General features: G+C 38.8%; 1 protein-coding gene across 1 annotated transcript; it reads right to left on the bottom strand.

Annotated features, from left to right (window-relative positions):
* Positions 1–1358: 1358 nt before the first annotated feature.
* On the bottom strand, positions 1359–18835 carry rprd1b (regulation of nuclear pre-mRNA domain containing 1B). Its single transcript, XM_041799793.1, has 7 exons — positions 18174–18835; positions 17583–17712; positions 15742–15875; positions 6526–6644; positions 6253–6379; positions 3197–3372; positions 1359–2432 (listed from the first exon to the last, which is right to left on the bottom strand). The coding sequence occupies exons 1-7, from the start codon at positions 18322–18324 to the stop codon at positions 2283–2285; spliced, it is 987 nt and encodes a 328-aa protein (XP_041655727.1). The 5' UTR covers positions 18325–18835; the 3' UTR covers positions 1359–2282.
* Positions 18836–25127: the final 6292 nt, after the last annotated feature.

Below are 25127 nucleotides of genomic sequence, written 5' to 3'. Positions count from 1 at the left end.
GTGAGCCGGCTCTTCTGATTCACTACAAAGCATCGGCTCTCTGAGCCGCAGCTTTTGCACATGACCAATCACTACTGGCAATATAAAAATCACACCTGAAGCTAGTTAGAATGTATAAAAGTTGACTCAACCTTTGTGTTGTGTGCCTGTGTGTGTCACACCAAGCATGGAGGAGAGAAAGAAGAGCTGAGAATTGTCTGAGGACTTAGGAAGCAAAATTGTGGAAAAATTTGAACAATCTCAAGGTTTCAGGACCATCTCCAGAGATCCTGAAATTCCTTTGTCCATTGTGCGTAATATGATCAAGAAGTTTATAACCCATGAACTGTGGCTAATCACCCTGGACGTGGTAGGAAGAGAAAAATTGACAAAAGAATGCAACGCAGGATAGTTGGAATGGTGGATAAACATCCTCAGTCAACTTCCACACAAATTCAGGCTGTCCTGCAGACGCAGGGAGCAAAAGTGTCAGCTTGGACCATACGTCATAAAAGAATGAGATGAAGCGCTATGGCAGGAGACCCACTGCTGACAAACAGACATAAGAAAAAAAACCAGACTGGAGTTTGCAAAAATGTACCTGAGTAAGCCTCAATCCTTCTGGGAGAACATTTTGTGGACAGATGAGACTAAGGTAGAGCTTTTTGGAAAAGCACGTCATTCCACTGTTTACAGAAAACAGAATGAGGCCTACAAAGAAAAGAACACAGTACCTACAGTCAAATATGGTGGAGGTTCAAAGATGTTTTGAGGTTATTTTGCTGCCTCTGGCACTGGGTGGCTTGACTGTGTACAAGGAATCATGAAATCTGGAGACTATCAAATAATTTTGGCCCGCAATGTAGGGCCTAGTGTCAGAAAGCTAGGTTTGCGTCAGAGATCATGGGTGTTCCAGCAGGACAATGACCTAAAACATACCTCAAAAAGCACCAAGAAATGGTTGGAGACAAAGCGCTGGAGAGTTCTGACGTGGCCAGCAATGAGTCTGGATCTAAATACCACAGAACACCTATGAGGAGATCTTAAAATTGCTGTTGCAAGAAGCACCCTTCAAATCTGAGAGACCTGGAGCAGTTTGCAAAAGAAGAGTGGTCCAAAATTCCAGGAGAAAGGTGTAAAAAGCTTGTTGATGGTTATAGGAAGCCATTGGTTTCAGTTATTTTTTTTCAAGGATGTGCAACCAAATATTAAGTTGAGGGTGCCAATAATTTTTGTCTGGCCCATTTTTTGAGTTTTGTGTAAAAATGTCAGTTTTGGCTTTATTCTTAGATTTTTTTTTGTTGTTCCAACGCACATAAAGGCAATAAACACATGTATACCAAAAACATTTGTAATTGCAACAATTTCTGGGAGAAATGGTGTATTTTTTTGAAAAATTCCAGGGGTGCCAATACTTTCATCCATGACTGTATGCCCAATACACTCTCATGTGTTCTGCAAACAGCTGAGTTTAAATAAAATTAAGTTGCATCTTTTTTATGCCAAAATAAATGCACACACATAGCAAATCTAGATCTTCTGACAACACAAAGCTTACTGTCATTGTCTTAACTGTCTTGTCTTAAATGGTCCACGGCAATTAAAGTTCATCACAGTTGCTTCAAGACCAGGCAGCTTAGTGATTTTTTTCCAAAAACTTGTGGGATTTATTTTGTACTACTCAAACAGTATCTAACACACACTTATGAACTTAATCAACCATATCCATGTTATGGCTAATTAAGCTGTTCAATGCATTGACACAAATAAAAACATCAGGAAAAAATATAAACGCTAAATATAAGTGTTAGTCCACAAGTTAGTACCAAAATCATTTTCAAACTGAATCAAAGTCTACAGACTTAAAACCAGAGGGGAAACCGTCAAACAAAACTCATTTAATTATGTTTGTATGATGTCATTGTAAAATGTACAGTCAGAAAGTGTGTCCATAAGAAGCCTGCAACTGAAAGCCATCTTTGCTTGCAAAATCTAAACATACCACACAGAAATACACTTTGATAGACATATACTACAAACAACATATGTCTAAGTTCTGTTTCTTTACCCCATCCATCCTCCTGGAAACTTGGCATGTCCAGGGTTTAAAATAAAAATCAAACAGGAAATAAATTCTTTCTGAGCTGGTGGAGCAGAATCCTTGTCCATTGAGCAAGTGTTGGAAAAAAATCCAAGCTGACAGAGTCTTTCCTCTCCTCTTCAAAGTATTTTGATTTCACCAAACCTGTTGTTTAAAGTCTTATGGAGAGATTCATGGAGCACTTTGTCTTGGCATTAATTTTTCAGTCGGTGGAGAACAGGTCTCCAGCAGAGGGAAGGGGAGCCAGACCCCCTGTCACATTGGGAAGGAGGGACAGATCAGGGAGACTCTGGATATGGGATTTCAGCTCTTTCCTCACCTGGGTCACCCTTGCCAATTTCTGCTTATACTCCTGAAGAGGAAAAGACAACATAACACCAATTTAAAAAAAACATACTTAATCATACAATACAGTTATCAATCTTTTAGAATCTCTGTACCTTCAACTTAACAAGGAACATTTTGGAGACAATTTTGAAAAATAAAAGTTAAGGACCTTACAATAGTGTTTTTTGTTGCTGTTGTTTGTTATTCTAGGGTGCACAAAAATATCCCCACACATTTCTTGTTCCAAATGAAAATTGTACATTATATGGCTGGTCTAAGGTGAACCAGAAAGATGCTGACAAGACACATGTATAATTTTATTTACCCAGTCCTCCTTTCTATTCACAAAGTTTACAATTCAGCTTGATTCAGATGGATAGTATTTCCAATTCTGTCAAAATATTATGTGTTGGTCATTTAATTATTTCATGTTAAAAAGTATAGTGAGTTGAAAGCCAGATGAATATGATGTCTAAAAGTTATCTACCTAGCTCAGTTACCTACTGCTTAAGTTAATAACTTAATGTGTTTCTGATTGGCTCTGATATTAAAAAAGTATTTTGTTTATACCAGTTGATTAAAGCCCTTTCAAAATCTCAAAATTTATCACGTGATCTAAAGTATTTCACAAATTCAGAAACATGCTGTTTTACAAAAGCATATAGTTTTTGTTTAATATTTTATTACTGTCCAACTTGTATTATTCTTATTCATATAATCTTGTTATAAAGTGATTTAATGTTTGTTTTAGGTTCACTATTTACTGTCTCTGTGTGTGCAGGGGCTTGCCTCTAGCTTCTTCTCTCTCTCCGTCAGTGCCTCTCTCTGGCTGCTTATGTAATCAGTCAGCATGCGAGCTAGCTGCCTACGGTCCTCCAGCTCTGCAGCCAGTCGTCCATTATATTCTGCCAAAAGCAGACAGGCTTCATCAACGGTCTTCGACAGTTTGTCTGCTGCTTCCTTGTCTAGATTGGTGACAAAGTGGGTTGTAAAGGGCAGGAGAAAAGACACATTTTTAATATTCTTTAAAAACTTCAATTTTGTGCATTCATTTTCAGTACAAATGTATTTCATTTCTTTCTTTTATTACTGTACAGTTTGGCCAACTATATTGATGAGTCACTTTCTATTCAAAAGGTAACTGAAAGTTTAATTTTATATACTACTCTTTGTACATTTTTCCACATAACCTTGCTGTAACGGATCAAATGTACTATTAAGGTAGATGATAGCAATTAATTTAAAAAAAAGACTTTAAAGTTTGTGACTCTACTTAATTTATCATTCTTTGTTCATCTCATCAAACTTTATTGCTTCAATATTTTGAAAATTAACAAATGTGCTCCGAAAAAAAAGCCAAAACAATTACATTTACACCAAGCACACTTCAAATACATAAGTGATACAAAGTCAAAGTCACAAAACTAAAATCATGGGGCTGCTCTTAAAGAACAGCCACTCAGCTGGCTCAACCCTAGTCAAAGCCCAGGATGGAAACACTTTAGATCTCCTTGTTGCTGTAATTCTTAATATACTCTCAGTCATCAAATTACGCAACTTTCCCACAGTCACCCACAGTGGTTTTTGACTATGATACATGTTTTCTTAAAGAAGTAATTTTGGCTGTTCTAAAGAATTTGTACCTGATGGCCATTGCAAACTTCACTCTTTGTAGTGGAATTAACCTATGAACTGCAGTAGCTTTTAAAAATCTGTCTTCCCTGCAGTTTCCACATGCAACGGCTGCAACACCCCGGTTTTGCTCAGACTGCGGGTGAGTGACCTTGCACACTGGAAGCATGTCTAGAGCACTGTGCAACGAAGCACAGCCCTGATCCAAGGGCAGAGATCACAGGAAAACTGCGAGTTCACATAGGAATAGTATGTCAAAAGTGGATTATTTTCCTTTTTTGGGGTTGAGTTGTCATTCATTCTGGTACAAGTCCATGAAATTACTGCTTCTGACATGGGTGAGTACATTAGGAAGTTAAAAGGTTCATGTTTGCTTAAAGTATATGTGGTTTTATGTAAATTTCTCTGTGACCCACTGACCTCCCGGTGACCCTTTGCTTTAATTGCAGTTTGAGACGTAATGTTGATATAGTGATGATTTATGATCAGGAGTCCATGCATTGTGTTGTATTTTGAAAGTACCAGGTACTCTACACTTTTGACTTCCTGTTTGAAGCTCTTTGAATGATGGGAATTGCTGTGGTTTGGCAGTGGCCAGCGCTGAAAATACACCACGGTCTAAGTTATTATGCAAATCATATTTTTCTCTGATTTTCCTAAATAGTCGATGCAAAGTGATAGTCTGTATTATTTTCAAGTCATCAACCATTAGAGCATAATACAAATTTTATTGAACAAACCTCTCACAGGATTTTTGTTTTTCAAAAATAAAAAAATACTCAAAGTGCACTGCAGCATTAGGATGAAATCAAACGCTATTTCAATCAAAAACATCCTAACAGGCCAAGTTACATGTTAAAATAGGACCCCGTGCATCCATTGAATTTGTGAGTTTTTGGAGAGTTTCTGCTTGAATTTCTTTGCAAGATATCAGAATAGCCTCCCAGAGCTTCTGTTTTGCTGTGAACTGCCTCCTACTTCATAGATCTTTTGCATGAGGATGCTCCAAAGGTTCTCAATAGGGTTGAGGTGAGGGGAGAATAGGGGGCACACCATGAGTTTCTCTCCTTTTATGCCCATAGCAGCCAATGACACAGAGGTATTCTTTGCAGCATGAGAAGGTGCATTGTCATGCATGAAGATAATTTTGCTACGGAAGGCATGGTTCTTCTTTTTGTACCATGGAAGAAAGTGGTCAGTCAGAAACTCTATATACTTTGCCGAGGTCATTTTCACACCTTCAGGGACTGTAAAGGGGCCTACCAGATCTCCCCCATGATTCCAGCCCAAAACATGACTCCGCTACCTCCTTGCTGACATGGCAGCCTTGTTGGGACATGGTGGCCATCCTCCAACCATCCACTACGCCATCCATCTGTGCCATCCAGGGTTGCACCGCACTCATCAGTAAACAGGTATGTAACATGTATGGCCCACTGCAACCGTTTCTCCTTGTAGACATTGTTTAGGGGATTGGTTAGGGGTGGCCATTTATGCATGACTGCAAGCCTCTGGAGGATCCTACACCTTGAGGTTCATGGGACTCCAGAAGCACCAGCAGCTTCAAGTAACTGTTTGCTGCTTTGTAATGGCATTTTAGCAGCTCCTCTTTTAATCCAATGAATTTGTCTGGCAGAAACCTTCCTCCCTGTATCTGCAGGAACACGTCTGTGCTCTGAATTAGCCACAAATTTCTTCACAGTACAATGATCATGCTTATGTTTTTGTGAAATACCTAATGTTTTCAGACCTTGTCCAAGGCATTGCACTATTTGACGCTTTTCAGCAGCAGAGTGATCCTTTTTCTTTCCCATATTGTTTAAGACCTGTGGCCTGCTTAGTAATGTGGAATGTCCTTTTGCGATTGATTTTAGAGAGCCAAAGAGCCCTGGGACACAATACCATCCATGAGTTTAATTGAAAAACAAAAAAACTGAATGTCTATGACACTAAAATCCAATTGGCATTATAAGTTGGAACGCGGTGTGGACCTGCAGTACATCTCCAGTGAAGCGCAGGGGAGTGGCAGTTCAGGGACACGCTAGTGCCGGACTGGAATGCGGGCAGTGGGACTGTTCTGAATGACTAGACAGGGAGAGATTTGTTCTGCAGTACGATTCACCAGAGGATCGCGGCACAGGCGCTGTATGTGGAAATTGGAGGTTAGAGTTCAGATCTTACCAGTGATTACTGTCTTCGAGCTCAAACCTTACCAGTGATTTTCTCCAGCAGGGAAACATCTTGGACTTCCTGCGGCAACGAGGCAATCTTCTGACGAACTGCTGCATCACCTGATGCAGCATTCTCCAAGTCCTGCAGGGCCTTCACTAGCTCCTCTGTCTGAGAGAGTCAGAGTGTGTTTAAAAAGAAGGGGAAGAGGAAGATAATTTACATAAATTACAGGGGAAGAGGAGGACTATTCAGCATGGAGAGCATGTGAAAATTGAGTTGGTGGGAGTAAGGTAAATGTGGGAAGGGAGGGTTACCAGCTGAGATGCAGAGATGTCTGTGTTGTGAGGAGAGCCATGACTTCTGTAGTCGTCGTCTTCATCATCTTCTTCTTCCTGAACCTTCTGATAGCTTCGTTTAACAGGCTTCTTCTCTTCTATAATGTTGGATGTAGACATCACAGAATGCAAAAGTATCAGCGTATCCATTGTCTTTGTTCTATTATATTATCAAACTTCTTCTCAACATAAATTTTGAATGTTAAGAAATTCCACTTGAATTAACTTTAAATTTATTCTGGAAGAAAATAGTATTGTGCTTTTTGTCCGAAACAGAGATGAATTCATTAAAATTTAATAATGGTTATTGAACTGTTTAGAGACAGACTGTCAAGTTGCATTCAGCTAGGGCTGCAACAACAAATCGATAAAATCAATAAATATCGATAATCATAAGTGTTGGCGACTAATTAATTTATCAATTCATTGTGTTGTGCGATCATGCCATCACTTGGCGTGTCGTAGAGCTGTTTACATCACATGCAGACGGCTGATAAAATTTACTTTAGCTTAGCTTAGTACTTCTCTGATTATAATCTGATGATTAGTGGAAAAATTGAGTAGATATATTCATTATCAACCATGTCTTATGACGGAAATAAGACGCTATCGATCTAAAAATAGCTTGTTGTGGTAGAAACTTCGGCGGAACTTTAGTTTTGTTTCTGTTACGTTACAAGACTGGATAAAAACAATAGCGATGGACTGTCAGGTGGTCATGTAATCCATATTTGCCTCTCGGTTCTAAATGGTTCTAAATGGTTCTAAATGTCCACTAAAATTTTAACAGGAGATAGGAAGGAAAAGCGTGAGCTGCAGTCAGAGGGTGAGAGGAGCAGCTGGGTGTGTGTCTGTATACGTGTATGTGTGACAGAGAGGAGAAACAGTTTGTGTGTCTGTCCGTGAGTGTGGGTCAGTCTGACAACAACCATTAACAAACTAACATAGTGACAATTGTTTATAAGTCATCTTAATATCAGTAACTTCAAGAGGCTGAGGCTTAGTGGCTCCTCTGGGATACAACAATTGTAAGAGGATGTAATAATCAACAGGGGTGCCTCAAGGGTCAGTGCTTGGTCCCCTACCTTTCTCAATATACACCACCTCACTTGATGCAATCATCCACTCCCATGGCTTTTCTTATCACTGCTATACAGATGATACACCGCTTTTCCTATCCTTTCCACCAGATGACACAACTGTCTCAGCTCAGATCTCATCCTGCCTTGCTGATATTTCTAAATGGGTGAGGGAATGTCACCTTCAGCTCAACCTGTCCAAGACTGATCTTATTATTATTCCAGTCGATCCCACTGTGGAACCACAGATCCGTATCCAGCCTGGATCAAATAATCTCATGTCCACTAAGTCTGCCCAAAATCTGGGTGTCATGATTGATGACCAGCTAACCTTCAAGGTTCATGTGGCCTCGACTGCTCGGTCCTGCCGATTTGCCCTCTATAACGTCAAGAGGATCAGACCCTACCTGAACAAGTTAACACAGCTCCTGGTACAGGCTCTTGTAATATCAGGCATTGACTACTGCAACACATTACTGGCAGGCCTCCCTGCATGCACATTCAAACCTCTGCAAATGATCCAGAACGCAGCAGCATGTCTGGACTTCAACCAACCTGAAAGCACATTTCACTCCTCTTTTCATCTCTCTACACTGGCTTCCAGTTGCAGCTCGCAATAAATTCAAAACTCTAATCATTTCTTACAAAGCAGTAACTAAAATGGCTCCTGTTTACCTGGAGTCCCTCATCCAGGTCTACACACCTTCTCGCCCACTATACTCAGCCAGCGAAAGACGCCTGGTACTTCCAGCACATCAGGCTCCTAAGTCTCTAGCCCGACTCTTATCTCCTGTTGTCCCTAAATGGTGGAATGAATTACCCAATTCCATTCAACCCGCAGAGTCCCTCTCTACTTTCAAGCGAAAGCTAAAGACTCAGCTCTTTAGAACAGTGGTTCTCAAATGAGGGTACGCGTACCCCTGGGAGTACATGACAGCACTTTAGGGGGTACTTGAGATTTTAAAATATATTCTGGCTATTTCAGAAAAATAGCGCCTTTTAATGCATGTCAGGAGCAACACGATGTTGCAAGTATATTCTAAAATCACATTCGTGTTGTGAATGTCTGCGGTGTGTTTTCTCTGTCCTCTGATAAACAGCGATATTTATTGGAGCAGAAGATTAAATGAGGTTTTTTCCCTCTCCGTCCTTCACTCCATGCGTAACGCGGCACTTTTACACACAGCCAGGGGGTCAGTGCCTTCTTGTTTCACTGTATCATTCACTGTGCCAGCCAAGTTTGTAAGAGGAGGGACTGACTTTCATTCATTTTATGTCAAATATGATCAATAAGAGTAATATGGGAGGGCACAGCTGAGGGTCGCTGTGAGAGGAGTTAACTCTCTCCACAGCGCACAGATTGGCTAACCTGTTTGTGTTCCACTGGTCAGGGGAGTCATTTCAGAGAGCTGGTTGATCCAGAGCATTTATAAGTCGTGTGTCTGAGGTCAGAGGAGACTGTGTTGGTAAATATTTCACTGGAATAAAGCCCTGTTAGTTTAGAAACCGCTGCAGCTGTGTCAGTAGCATATTTGCGCTCATGTCAACATGTCTGGCTGCCTGTCTCCCTCTCTAACAGGCTATGTGAGGCATAAACACAAACACTGACCACAGACAGATGTGAGGAGAGGACAAATATCAGGTGGTGTTAGAGAGGAGGATGTTTTTGTTCCTCCATCTGCCCTTAAAAATTAGCACCACCACCATGTGCGCGCGTCTGAGCGAAACTTTGAAAAGATATCTGCACCAATTTCGCGCTGCAAAATTAGGTGATGTGGCAGGTGTGGAAGCCTGCATTGACTCGCTACAGGTTCGAAAAGTAAATATTTAGTGTGAATATTCTGAACAAAAAATTTGCACCCATAGTGTAAGGACCTTAAGTTTATGAAGTGGAGTTTATATTTTGTAAATCAATTAAATTCAATGACCCTAAAACCTCCTGAGTCTCCCCCATGGCAGAATGGTTTGACCCACACTGGAACATGCCTGTCAATCACTGTATTCACAATCTCTCCATTCATAAAAAGGTTGATGATTTTTTTTTTTTTTGTGTGTGTGTGTGAATAAATTCTGATCTATATCTAAGTTCATGATTTCAATTTGAGAAGAGATCTTTATTATGATCTCAAAAAGGGGCACTAAGCTGTTTTTTTATAATTAGTTTTTTTTTTTTTTTTTTTACAGATTTTTAGTTCTTTCAAGCACTCTGCTTTTATTTCCAAATTGTTCCAGAAAGACCACAGCGGCTGGACAGAGTTTTGCACACTTCTGGGATTAAATGGTTTAAAGCCTTTCCACTCACTGTTTTCACTTACATTAATTTGAATTCCCACATTTAGTGTTGAGAGGCTTTTCCATGAATTTAGTCATGCATTTTTAACATTTAAAATGTTTGGAAAAACATCTGTAATTTAAAATTGTTTATCAGTTACAAAGAGTGATAAATCAGATGGCTGTCACAGCGCTCTTTAATGTCTTTCTTTTTGGCCAAAAAGCTTTGCACTGTTTAGGGGGTACTTGGCTGAAAAAATAGTTCACAGGGGGTACATGACTGAAAAAAGTTTGAGAACCACTGCTTTAGAAAACACGATGCACTTAGCAAAACTATTTTCCACTGTTGTGCCCAGTGGTAGAATGAGTCTCCCAACTACAGTTGGCTTGCACTGTCCTGCACTCTTCTGAGGTTTTTTTTTCATGCCCAATTCTTTGTGAGTGACACAGCTCTTGGTACTTCGGGCATTAGTTGTTGTGACGACAATTTAATGGATGGTGATGATGAGAGATCTCACATTTTGGTTGTTTCATTGTTGATGTACAGTGCTTAACAAATTTTTTAGACCGTCTGTCATATTTGTCTCAAAGACCATCCAGCATCATGAAGTGCTTTAATGTGAACTCTTTCAGTTTCAGTGAGCTCTCAACGTTTTACCACTTTGAACAGGAATGAGGGATTTCAAACTGAATTCACCCACATTTGAGCTGGCTCACTGGGCTTCTCTGAGAAGTCAGAAATGAATCAAGCATAACATTCAACCACTAAAACTATTTTTTCTGTTCAGGAATGCAAGTAAATAACTATAATTTGACATATCAATCAAGAAATATTAATGTGCTTACTATTTTTTTCAGGGTTTTTTTTTGTAAATCAGTAAATTTGAAAATTCATGGTTAACAATAATGATATATTAGCATTAAAAAATCATTTTGGTTAAAGAGCTTCTACATATTGGTGTATTAACCATCGCAGAAACATAAAAGATGGTTTTGGTAATTACCAATGCTGTTAATTTAGGGCAACTGTGGCATAAATCTTACTTTGGTTAGGGTTAGGGTGGTCTAAGAAATTTGTTAAGCACTGTATATCAAAAAATAAAACAAAAAAAAACTTGTATACATTATGTGTTTTGCCTTCAACACTGCATGGCAGCACCTGCATCCAATCGGACTTAAAGCACTTTGTGACACTTAACTGATGTTGTTTATTCTTGTCTAGATCTTTGCTTGTGTTGTTCTTGCTCTCGAATGTACATTGCTTTGGATAAAAAGGTCTGCTAAGGGGACTTCCAGTTATGGCCGCAAGCTGAAAGGTCACGTTCTAACCTGCTCCACTACAACCCTGAATTAAATCCTGAGTAAACCTGCAACTATAACCAGAAATAAGTGTATTTGTAGCAAAGATGGCAAATGCTTTGAGAACGAACGCAGGCAGAGGGAAAACACAGATGAGGTTAACTAGCTTTGGTGCACACAGTGCGGAGCAAAAAACTAGCAACATGGCTAGCGCGACAATACCGGATCAGGGAGGGGTGTTCTCATGGAAGTCAAAGAAGAAATATTGGGAGCTATAAAGAACATGAAAGCCGAATTTGCGGGAAGATTTGATGGGATAAAAACTGCTATCGAGGATCTGAGAAAAGATTTGACTGCATGCACTGAAAGAATGACGCAAGCGGAGGTACACATATCTACAGTGGGAGATGGACAAGCTGGGCTACAGGAAACGGCTCAGCGTTTGGAGAGGAGAAACAAAATACTCAAAGAGAAATTGACTGATATGGAGACGAGATCCTGCCTAAACAACCTAAGGATAGTTAACCTCCCAGAAGAAGGATCGGACCCCTGCTCGTTTTTAGAGAACTGGATACCTGAGGTGCTTAACCTGCCTCCCCTGAGGAGCCTGTTAGTGATGTAGAGAGCGCATCGCATCGGTCCGAGGAAGGATGATGTAGCCTCACCAAGAACTTGATAACGAAATTCCTGAACTACAAACAAAAAATGCTCGCGATGAAAGCGACCAGGGAGAAGAGAGACATAAGAATCACCAGGTGAGATTCTACAACAATCTTGCGACTTAAGTGCATAAACAGCGTAGCTGCGCCAGCAGCTGCGGAGCATTGGACTTAGACATGGCATGATACCCCCCCGCTAAGCTGGTGGTAACGTACAGGGAGCAAACATGTATATTCAGCCGACCATCAGAGGTACAGGACTTCATCAACATGATTAAACAAGACTCTGGGTGAGAAGAATGGGTATTAATAAGTAGCCATTAAGTATTGAAATGTGTACATGTTAAGGATAGTTCTCCCTCTCTTTTCTTTACTCTCGCTTACTAATACAAATCAAAAGTGATTCAAAATGTGACAGTGGTTGTACACTAATAGAATATACAGGGATGTTACTGGATTTATTTTACTGAGCTCTTAAACCAGCACTGTGCATATTTTTTATATCTTTCTAACTCACATATCTAAGTTAAAGTCAAGTGATATCAGTGCTGGGATCATTGCTTTGAATTTGCATAACATAATGCTAAGCAGGTTTAGGTTCATAGTAGTAGCATGGAGCAGGGGGATGGTCTGATTTTTGTTTTGTATTTTGTAAACTTTGAGAAGGCTGTGAGATTGATCCAGGCGATCTGTCCATAAAATATCAGGAAGTCAAACAAGCTTTGGGAGGGTTCCACTTAGTTGGAATATGGGAATATTTTTACTTTATTGTTTATTACATGTTCTAATGTTCAAGCGTGTTAATCTTCTCGACTTGCCACTCTTGTCAAAAGATCACCTTGGCCTTTCAATCATGAGTCAGTTGAAGAATTTAAATTATTTCCTGGAATTGCAGGGGGTTACGAAAGGCTAGCAAAGTTAAGCAGGTTATGAACAGAGTGAAGGACTTGGCTTAAAAAAATAGTTCTTTTTTTTTTTTTACAAGAGACTCATATATTAAAAGAGGAAGAAAAAAAAACTACGTCGGAGGTGGCAGGGGAGCACTTATGCAGCATCATTTACATCACAAGTCAGGGGAGTGATGACTTTAATCCATCAGTCAGTACCTTTTCAAACCTCTAACATAATGAAAGATAAATTTGGTAGGTATTTGATTATACAGGGATCACTTTTATCAGTAAATCTCAATCTTGTAAATGTTTATGGCCCTAATACAGATGAACCAAATTTTTTACAAATCTGTTTCTTGCACTTGCATCATTGCCTGGAGAATACATAATTGCCAGAGATTGGAACTCTACTTAAGACTTGGTTAAGGATAGGTCTACTTGTGCAGATCAAACACATAAAAAAAGTAGAACGACTATTCATCATTTTGTAAAAGAGCTAAACTTGTTGGAAAGAGACACCTCAAGTCTAATGATATGGCTTATTCCTGTTATTCCAGCACTTTCCAGACATACTCTCGCATGGACTGTTTTTTGAGTTCAGCAAACTTACTTGCCAAAATAAAAGACTGCTATTATGACAGTATATTAATATCTGATCATGGACCATGTTGTCTTATTTATGTTGATAAGGACATTACTAAAGATCCCCCAAGATGGCAAATGAATCAGAAATGGTTGCAAGATAAAGAATTTATTAAATATGTGAGTAAGGAAATTGATAATTACTTTATCGTCAATACATCACATACAACAGCAAGTGTGAAATGGGATGCTTTTAAAGCATTTTTAAGGGGACGCATAATCAGCTACACAGCATCCAAGTCTAAAGAGTTATGCCAGAAAAGACATCACTTAGAATCCAGAATAAAAACTTTACAAGAACAGGTATTCAAGAACAGAAACTGTGAGGCAGAAAAAAGATCTAATGCTTTTAAGAGCAGAGTATAATAGAGCAGCTTCAGATATTCTCTGACTTAATCAGTCATTTTATGACCAAGGGAAAAAAAACAAGTAAACTTTTAGTGTGGCAGATTAAACAACAAGAAGCCAAAAGAACTATAACTTCAATCATAGACAGTGATGGCAATACTGTGGTAGACCCTGGGGAAATAAATAAAGAATTTTAAAAGTATTATGAAAAATTGTATGAATCCCAAGTTCAACCAAACCAACAAGCCCAAAATGCATTTTTAGATAAACTTAGTATTCCAACTATCCCAGAAGAGTTCACTGAAGAACTAGAGGGGGAGATTACGGAAGAGGAATTAGGTAAAGCCATTGATAGCCTGGAATCTGGCAAAACAGCAGGCCCAGATGGATTCCCCATAGATATATATAAAACATTTAAATCAAAACTGGTAAAACCATTATTGGAAATATTTACAGAAGCATTTAATATTGGATCTCTGCCAAAATCAATGACAGGAGCATTGATAACATTACTGCCAAAACCAGGAAAGCCCAGTAATAAATGTGAAAATATGAGACCAATAAGTTTATTGAATTCAGACCTCAAAATTCTATGCAAAATTTTAGCAAGACACTTGCAAAATGCACTACCTAGTGTTGTACATATGGATCAAAATGGGTTTATTTTAGGATGGCAAGGATTTCACAATGTGAGGAGAGTTTTAAATATCATACTAAATTTGGGAGTGACTTCAGATGTGGCCGTCCTATCCTTAGATGCCGAAAAGGCTTTCGATAAGATGGAGTGGCCTTACCTTTTTAATTGCTTAAAAAGATTTGGATGTGGGAATTTATTCATAAAATGGGTACAGATGCTATATTTGAATCCTACTGCAGAAATTATAACAAACATTAACATTTCAAAACCAACTGATATTAAAAGAGGATGCTGCTGTTTACTTTTGCAATTGAACCACTGGCCATAGCTGTAAGAAACCACGCTGGAGTTGCAGGAATAACAGTGAGACAAGTGGAACACAGGCTCTCGTTATATGCGGATGACATCATCTTGTTTATTTCACGCCCTCAGCACCATACCTACCTTGTTAGAGTTAATAAAAGCATTTGGTAATATCTCTGGATATACAATCAATAGAGCTGAAGCTTCCGTTTTATTACTTAATAAGAAGGAAAAGGAGAACCCACCAAGAGAAGTGCTGCAATTTACAGTAGTAGACAAATCCACATATTTGGGAATACAAATCATGTCAAGCTTAGACAAGATTGTCAAAACCAACTACGAACCTTTAATGGAAGAAATTGGGAGTCAACTACTAGATGGATGTCGCTGCCCATGTCCTTGATCGGTAGAATTAACACATTAAAAATGAACATACTCCCTAAAATTCTATATATATATATTTCAAAACATTCCACTCCCCCCATCTGATGGCTTTTTTCAGAAACTTAGAAAGGTATTTCTTGGATACATATGGAATAATAAGAGTGCCAGAATTAGACTATCTCTATTATTTTTACCATATGACAAAAGTGGTAAGAAATGTCCAAATATACCCTGGTATTATTGGGCAGTACAACTTAGAACTATCAAGTTTTATTTTGCAACAAAAGAAATCCCAGAAATGGAATCTGAATGTTTAAACCTGCCTTAACCCTTATATTTATACTCAGACACATTGCCAAATCTCATGAAACACACGAAGAATGCAATAGTTAAAAATATGATTAAGATATGGTTTGAAGCGAGGAAGTCTGTTAAAGAACCCAATGCTTTATCACAGTATAGCCCTATATGGAGAAACAAAAATTTCAAATTTTAATTAAAGGGTTTACCCAGATCATCATCCCATGAATCGATGATTGAAATCATTGAGTTTTGCAGCCATACATTTAGCCCATAAACAATGACATTTTTTTTCTCCAGTACACATTACATTAAGTATCATCAATTAAAAAGTATTTGTACAAATTTAAGTGAAGCTGGCCCGTTTAATTGAGTCAACTCACCTGAAGGTCTGGGACTGTTGGAGTCTTCTATGGCTAGTTTGAGCTGCTGAATGAAGTCTCCTCTGTAGAGGTTCCTCTCCTTCCAGATGTTCAGTAGTCTTTCCATCTGCTTTTTACAGCCTTCATCTGCCTCCCTGAGGCCAACAGCACATTGTAGTAGAGAAGGATTAGACAAAAAACATCCCAATAGTTGACTGACAGCTGAATCCCATAAATGGTAAATGCTCTCTATTTGCCACTTTTCTAGTCTACCGAAAACTCAAAGAATTTTTATACAGTGGCCGAGAGGTCTCACACGAATGCAAATTCAAAACGCTTTGCAAAAAGAAAAACATGATGACATTTGAGAAAAGCACAAAAACAAAAGTTCACAACACAAATACAAAAACGCGCATGATACATAAACTCGGCACAGTGCGGAGGCAAACAGATTCCACAACAGCACAAAAATACAACAACTTGGTGCAGCAGATGCAAATAAAAACTCACAACACAATGGAAGTGGGGCTGTTATTAGGGACGGACCTGATAGCCTGCTAACGGCTCCGTTAGCAATAAAGTTACATACAACACCGCTACTCAAAATAATTTCTGTACTCACAGTATGTAATTTGTAGTGTGTTTTTTGTGATTTTTAATGACTGTAACCTCCTGTACAGTTAAATATGTATGTAAAAAATTATCTAAATCAAATTGATCGAGTCCATTCATTCGTCTGACAGCTTATGTCATGCACATTGGACCCCAAACGTAGCTGTCCGCACTGTTTGCTGGTTAAAATTACTTCTAAAACTTATCGATTACAAAATAAAATGTGCAAGAAGAGGAGCTGACGAACAAACAATGTTTACTAACTTTAATTATTCGATCCAAGCGTGTCTTCAGTTAGTTTGAGTTGGGGTACGTAACTTTATTGCTAACCGAGCCGTAAGCAGGCTATCAGGTCCATCCCTATTAACGGCCCCACTTTGGTTGTGTTGTGAGTTTTTATTTGCATCTGCTGCGCCAAGTTGTTGTATTTTGTGCTGTTGTGGAATCTGTTTACCTCCGTGCTGTGCCGAGTTTATGTAACCATGCGCGGCTCTGAGTGTTTATATTCATGCACTGCAGCAAGTTTTTGTATTTGTGTTGTGAACTTTTGTTCTCGTGTCTTTCTCAAATGTCGTCGTGTTCATTCTTTTAGAAAAGTGTTTTGAATTTGCATTCGTGTGAGACCTCTCGGCCACCGTACTTTTACACAACAGGTCACATTTACACATTCATATCACAGTCACACACAGGTGGCAGAGGTTGCTATGTAAAGTGTCCATCAGTTCTATCAATGGGATTACTATTCTTACATCCTGACATAACAGTAGGAGCAATTTTGAGTTCATTGTCTTGCCCAGGGATATGTGCCAGAAGAGACCATGGATCAACAACTCAACCCTCCGTATGAGAGATGACCGACTCTTCCACTAAGCCCAAGCAACCCTATAAATTAATGTGTACTTTAACAAATTCCCAAAACAGCTGGGATTTGTTTTCAGACTAAACATTACTAGGTTTGATCATAATTTTCTCGTCAATTTTGTAAAAACAAAACTAATAGCACATTTTAACTTTGCAAAAAAAGACAAATTTAAAAGCAATTAAGTCAATATTTAGTTTCATTCATGAATAATTTTTTATGTGATAAGGCAACGGGGTTCTTCTTCTTTTTTTTTTTTTACAATAATCCATGTTTTTAAAATATTCTGGTGTATAGTAGGTTTTCATTCAGGGAATATGTTTAGATATGTGGCTGTTTCTCTAAGCTACACAAAACATGCCCAGACAGACTGTGGTCACAAAACATTCACCTGGCAACATGGGAGCAGGCATCAACAAGGACTGATTCAAAGTCTTTTGTGAACTCTGGTCCTTTCTTCTTACTATTCTGGATGACATCATTCGCCAGATACAGAAATGTAAGCTTTCTGCTGCTTTTGGCTAGAGGAAACAAAACCATATTTCAGTATATGAAAGGAAAATTTCACTTGTGTACAATATCATCTCTCCTCAAGTGACTGTTCTGTTCTGCCAGTTTTAAACTCTAACATTTTTGTCTGAAGAGTCATAATCGTAAGTACAGTATGTATAAGTATACAAAATGTTACAAATAAACAGTTAACAAAACTAAGATATTTCCTTTAACCATAAATTTCCCTCAAATAACTCTTTAAAGTCATCATTTTTATAAGGGTATGCCTTAAATGTTAGGATTTAAAACGATCTATCTTTAACACGTCCAACAAAACACTAATTAGAGACCCTAACAGCTTTTACGATTGTAAGAGAACAATCGTTAGCACATTTCTCATACACAACATTGACTTCTAAAACGTGTCTCTGATGTTTTGCGAGCTGTCGAAGAAAAGCTCTAGAAAATACTTTGAAGCAACACGTTTCACCTTTTTTCAACTCTTTGTGCCACACTTTGACGATTAGGGCCGAGTGTTTGCGATGATGGATGATCCACAGAGACAAAGTTTGGACGCTCTGCTGGGAGCTGCTCAGCTCTGTCAGCTTCCTTTCCAGGGCAGACTCCGAAAAAGACGACATGCCAGTATGTGTTCAAGTTTCCTCTGTGACCCAACTGACCCGAACCGCTCTAAAGCGACACAGTTCCGACCTATATTAGACAAACTCGCACCGTCATCAAGACCGAAGTTGTGTCGCCAACTTACATTCATCCAACATCAAACTGTTGCCGCCCCTTGTTTTCCTTATTTTGAGTCCTTTCCTTTGCTCAGTGGATTATTCAACACATCAAACCTACAAAATGTGAGCTCGCTATAAGCTGCAGTTTTTTTCACTGTCTGCAGTGTTTGTTTACAGCCAGGGCTAACATTAGCCAGCGGAGCTAAGCAGCCATCTACAGAACAGTGTAGCCCTAAGCTTAGCTTGAGTATTCAATTACAAATTTAAGTAATCAACGCTTCCGCGATGGACGTGCGAAATATTTTTAAAATATGCAAGCAAAAGACACAAAATCGCTCCAGTGTATGGCGGTAATACTCAAACTTGACTACTCAGAAAGATGCCATCTAAAAAATGGCAGCGTGCACTTTCACCTCAAAATGTGCGTCGCAGCCTGATGACGCAAGTATAGCCTAGCATCATCCTCTTTGTGCGGGATGAAGATATAAAATCCATGAGGCTATTTTTGGATGCTGACCTTAAATCTAGCCTTGGCAACACCGATCCACAATTTATTGCTTAACTACTTTATATTTTAGTGCGCCGCCCAAGCCAGAAGGCTTGGACACAGTAAAGGATGTTGCCTGTTCAACTATTCAAAATATTTTTAATGAATATAAATAATTTCATAATAAACAACATATTATAATCTATCCACCCAAAGCTGATAGTTCCTTACCCCTAGCAGCCACTCGAGCAGTTAAGTCTCTTACACTTTATTTCAGTGCTCTGTTAAGGCAGGATTTAATGAAGATAATTTTTCATAACTCAGTACTTGAATGTCACGAAAGACAAATACTAGGTAAACACATAATTTAATGGCTTTTTGGCTGAAATTAGAGGTTGCAACACACAGAACATTTGGGAATGGATCAGAATCTGGTAGCATAACAATCATTGTTGAATCCATTTTTGATTCTGACAGCATAAGAACATTTTGGAATTATAAGTATAATTAATTTGCGGTAAAAATTAAGAAAAAGATATCAGGTTGATTTCTGTTTGTCAGTGGAAAATAGCATTAAGAGAAATAGATGTAGCCTACAAAGCAGTGATAATGAATCAAAGAAAATATCAAAACATAACAAAAACATTTGGACTGTTGTTAGGGTCCACAACCTGTTTGTCACTGACCTCTCTTTTGGAGTGTGTGTGTGGGTGTGTAGGTGTGGGTGTGTGTGTGTGTGTGTGTGTTGCTGAGTTAATCCTACATGCTGATTCCCTCCACTTGTGCTGCTGCTGCAGTTGAAGCCGGGTAGTGTGTAGCTGCAGTCAACAGTCAGCCAGTCTGCTACAGTCAACTCAACCCCTTTAAAAAGACTGGACTGCCAACATTTGACATGCTGCTTCATTCATGTTCAGCCTCGGCTTTTGTTTGTAAATTTTCACTTCTTTATAATAACTTTAATTTACCAACGACTGGTTTTTATGTTATCTTTCTTTTGGAGCTGGGTTGTAACCTAAATGGGGGATTGTCAGGGATATTTCTGTTAAAGGATTCCCTGTTATCATTAAGCTTTGCTATGAGGTAAGATTGTTATAAGATAGTTATGTGTTTGCAGCTAGTTCTGTGGTCATAACTTTGATAAGTGAACTTTGGAAAGTCTCTGATGTGGAACTCTCCCTGCATATTTATTTGATGGAGAGTCTTCCTTTAGGCAGTCTACTTCAAATGGCATTTGTTGAACCTGTGCTTTGGGAAAACAAATGTACTTAATTTTTGGGAGGTGGTGGAATTGGGTTCAGTTGTGTTTCTGGCATGATCAGTCATCATGTTTGAGACTGAAACAGAGGGGGTGTGTACCTGAAAGCCTAGCAGATAACGAAGCTATGACCACAGCTCCAGGATAGACTGACATCTGTGTGCTGATATGTGGCATGCAGTGGAGTGATCACCTCTTCAGTGAAAATTCTGATTCTGGAGAGAACCTTGAAGTAGCCACCAGAAACTTCTGCTCAACTGTGAAGATGCCAGGGAGGCTCAGAACAACCTGGCTCTGTCTGCTGGAGCCTGAGTGGTAGCTGACTGGCGAGATGGATTTACTGCAACATGTAATCTGTAGGTGCAGGTGTGAACGCCAGTTCCACCTAATCTCATTATTCTTTCAATATTAGCCATTAATTTTGAATTTGTGCCAAATAGTTTGGAATTGATCTAGAGTGGTTGTTAGGTGTGTGAACTAGATGGTGGCTTCGTCATACTGCTACTTGCCTGGTATAGTATTCTATGTTTTATCATAGTAATAGTGACAAACCTGTTGGTTTGTATTTTAAGGGGAGAGGGGGGGTTACGCCACAGCCACATCCCCTCTTGTGTGTCATTGACCTCTTTGTGTGTGTGTGTGTGTGTGTTGCTGAGTGTATCCTCCATGCTGATTTCCTCCACCTGGGCTGCTGCTGCAGGTGAAGCTGGTTAGCGTGTACGGAAGCTGCAGTCAACAATCAGCTAATCAAAGGTCAGCAACTATCAACTCAACCCCTTTAAAAAGCCTGGACTGCCAACATTTGACATGCTGCTTCATTCATCTTCAGCTCACAAGTGTGTCTCTAGTTATGTTAGAGTTCTGTGTAATGTTGTTTTGTGTATTGAGGTACTTGATTCAGTTGACTGGACCACTGAACAGTTTAGTTTTGGGCCCACACACTTACATGTAGATTTGATTCTTTAGTCACATTAGTTTAAGGAAGGCTGTTCTTTTGTTGTTTGGTTGGTGTAAAAAGTTAGGATTTATTTTAATTTCTTTTCATGAAGTAGTCAGTTTTAAAACATTAATTTAGAGATAATTTGTTTTACTTGGTTTTTAGTTGTACATCATTCACCTGTCTTTTCAGTTTGCCTCAGCTTTTGTCTGACTTCTTTTATAGTAAATAACTTTAATTTACCAACAACTGTTATTATTACTTCTCTTTCCCCAATGAGCTGGGTTGTTCAGATCTTCAGACAGACCTTCAAGGTTTACATTGTATTCACAGAACAATATGGGGAAATACAATTAAAATAAAATGTGAAAAATCTGTGAAAAAGCAGCTTCCTGAAAATGAATGTTATACTGTAGAATTGTAAATGTTTTGGTACATATTGCAATGCATTCTAAACGTTTAATGCGGTTGGACCCAAACTAGACATTTACATTCTACTTTGACAAGCAATAGAGGAAGCAAAGATGTTAATACTGACAATGGCTGTGTCACTACAGCATGATCAGGCAGAGCCGGCCCGAGGCATAAGCAACATAAGCAGCTGCTTAGGGCCCCGTAGCAACCAGGGGGCCCCCAAGAGCGAAGAAGGGAATGTTCACAAGCAGTTCAGAAGCAAACTATAGTGAGATCGGCCAGGCTGTGAAGGGGAATGAGGTCCTGGGAGTAAAAGTCAGGAAGAAACAGAACCCCACCTCAGATTTAATAGTTAAGTCGATGTTTTACATCAGTAGATTCGTTTAACGCTGTTTTAGACTGTTTCTCAAGTCTGTCCATTAAATTGAATACTTACGTAATGTTCTTGAATGCACCACACAACAGTCAAACAGCATCTCTGCACTATACAAGTGTTATAGACATGCTAAACAATAACTAGAGTCCCGTTGAAGTCGTGGTTTTCTTAAGTTTCTGTTACCAAATGACTCCATGCACAGTTTAGTCTCTTCTTAGTGGGAAGCTGAGCTGTGTAGGGTTTTAGTACGGACTGGGAGAAAGGACATAAAAAGGAGAAAATTTAGCAGACTCATTGTCAGGCCTTCCTGCACACAGACAGCAGACCACAGGGATTCATAAATACGACCACAGGTAAGACATGGTTTAATTAATTTTTCCAGATCATGATTAATAAAGAAAATGAAGCTTACATGAAGTCATAATATCCGATCATAGGAGGGGATTTCATGTTAATACTGATTATTAAAAGAGCTGTAAAGTAAATGCTTATTATATAAAACTAGCTGTTACTGTAGTAGGGTTTACGGTTGAGGTTAAAAGCATGTAAAATAAATGAACTGCTAGCCTTCTCTGTTGTTTTATGGCTCTAAATCCTTCTAAAATGTGATTCAGAAAGAGGAGAATGTGTTTTAAAAGGGAGGGTGTAGGACATCAGCAGGTTTATTTCTGACAGTGGTGGAGAAAGTACTAGAATATTGTACTGAAGTAAAAGTAAAGTTACTCTGGATAAAATGTACTTCAGTAGAAGTCAAAGTAGTAATCTGTAAATTTACTCAAAGTACTGTGTAGCTATTTTTGATACCTAAGGTGGTTATACAGTAAAATATGATCTTTTCTTAATGTGAAATAACTACAAGAGAATATGAATCTATAACCAGGTTGTTGTTATAAGGTGAGACTTGACCTAAAGTCAAATGAAGCAGCAGTTTTAGGACAAAATGTGAAACCATTGTCTCACTACTCACCATTATATGCCATGAAAGTCAAACTTGTTGGCTGAAAGCTAAAATTGCCTCATTTTGGCTTTTAGTGTTTTTTTTTCACTCAGTACTTAATACTTTTAAAATGTAGTGAGGTACAATACTTCCCTCAAAATGCATTTAAGTAAAAGTAGTGATTTTGAAAAGTACTCAAAAAAGTACAAGTACACAAAATGCTACTCAATTACAATAACTTGAGTAAATGTAATTAGTTACTTTCCATCCCTGATTTCTGTATTTTGTACACAAATGTAAGTCATTGCCATTAACACATTATAAAGATTGATTTATTTTTTTAGTTTGGATGCATGCTGATGAGGTGGGTCTCCAAAAGAATGACTGACAGATAAGAAAAAGAGGAAGAAGTCCATCTCTTTCACAAGCGTCCACTCCTACAGACTTCAGGACCTTAAGGAGCTCCAGCCATCTTCTAACAGACAGTCCAGAAAAGAGAGGGGAGACAGGGAACTTTCTTCATCTGTGTGCGTAAAAAGGAAAAACCCAGAACATCCCAGTAGAGACAGAGGAGTGGAGGACTTCCTGATCTCCCAGAGACAATCACAGTCCAGCTCACAGCTCAGTTTACTGCATGCATGCCAGTGGGCCCAGAGTGTGATTTAACAGTCACTACCATGATGTACAGGAATGTTCATCAGTGGACTAAAAAGACAGTTCATACACACTGGTCAAATACATGAGTCTAGTTTAACTCATTTAAAGAATCAACTGAGACAAATCACTTCAGGTTTAAATAAAGTAATGTACATAATGTTATATGTTAAATGTCTCTCAATATCAATCGTGTGGTTTTACATAAAATGAACAAAATCTCAAGCTCTGTTACCTCATTTTTCTCCACTGGGGTTTAGATTAGTTGTATATGTACAGATGATCTAGCATTGACTGCATCAGTAACAGTGATCAGGGGCTGGGAGGCCCCCAATCAAACTTTGCTTAGGGCCCCAAATAAGCTTGGGCCGGCCCTGTGTTTCTAGATACATGTTGATTGTTCCATATTATGCATGTATGAGGAGAAAAATATGTTTAAATGCTGTCATCCAAGCCTCAAGGGTTTGCTTGTGAAAATTAGAGTTTGATTCGTAATTTGTTACAGTTATAGTTGCAAGATAAAAATTTTATGCCACCACACATTTCAGATAACAAGTTTGGGATGTAATACCATTGACAGTTGTTATTCATCAAACATTTTTTAATCCAGTTGATCTGGAAAATCTGATTAGTCATTTGAAAATCTAGGGCACTTATTAACTGGCGGCCCAGGGGCTACATCAGGCCCCCGAAAGATCATAAAATTCAGAAAAGGAGGAAAAAAAGGTTTTAAGAGTATCCTTTTGCTTTAAAGGTCTGCAGCTGTTAAATTCATCCCACAAACAACATTGAAAAAGTTTTAGAATGACTAACCATTTGATCTGTTTTTACTGAAATTTACTGTCAAAATGAGACCCTATTTAAAAATGGTTAAGGTTGGCACAAGTGTTGCAGAAATTGGCAGAAAAAAAGCTGTCAAAGAGGTTAAAATGTGTCAAAAATGGTAAAGGAGGAAAAAAGGGGCAAAGATATCAAAAACTGGTTACAAATGACAAAAAATAGTGCAAGAAAGTAAAAAAAGGGGGTTAAAAGTGGCAAAAATAGAAGAGAAGTGGCAAAAATGGATAAAACAGTGGCACAAAGGGATAAAACATGCAGGAAGCTGGTTTTAAAGGGGTTAAAATCATGCAAAAATTGGGTTAAAGAGGCAAACAGTATCAAAAAGGGGTTTAAAGTATCAAAATGGGTTAATATTGGTGCTAAATGACAATTAGGGAGGGCCCATTCTCTTGGATTTTCAGGGGTCCGGCCAATCCTGTTGTCAGGCCTGTCTCCTTGTGGCCTGCTGCATTATAGATAATAGGGATAGATCTCACTGGTAATGACTAAAAATGTCCTGTAGTTTAAAGGAAAATACAAATACTACTGCAATAATATTTCAATCAGACCAAAATGTTGATTTAATTTTTGTGTATTTGTGTTACGGCCCCAGCCGCATCCCCTCTCCTATATGTGAGATTAACCTCTGTGGAGTGTTCTGTGTGTGTATGTGGATGTGTTTGTGTGAGTGGGCTGTGATCTTCAGGTAATGTCATCCACCTGTGCTGCCAGCTGAGAAGCTTGATTGGAGTGCAGCTGAGCTGAAGCAATCAGCCAATCAGGGAGGACCTGCACCTACAAAAGCTCCCTGAAACACCAGTCTGT

This window comes from Cheilinus undulatus, linkage group 11, assembly GCF_018320785.1.
Source record: "Cheilinus undulatus linkage group 11, ASM1832078v1, whole genome shotgun sequence".
Lineage (NCBI taxonomy): Eukaryota > Metazoa > Chordata > Actinopteri > Labriformes > Labridae > Cheilinus > Cheilinus undulatus.
This window is presented reverse-complemented; position numbering and strand designations above follow the sequence as displayed.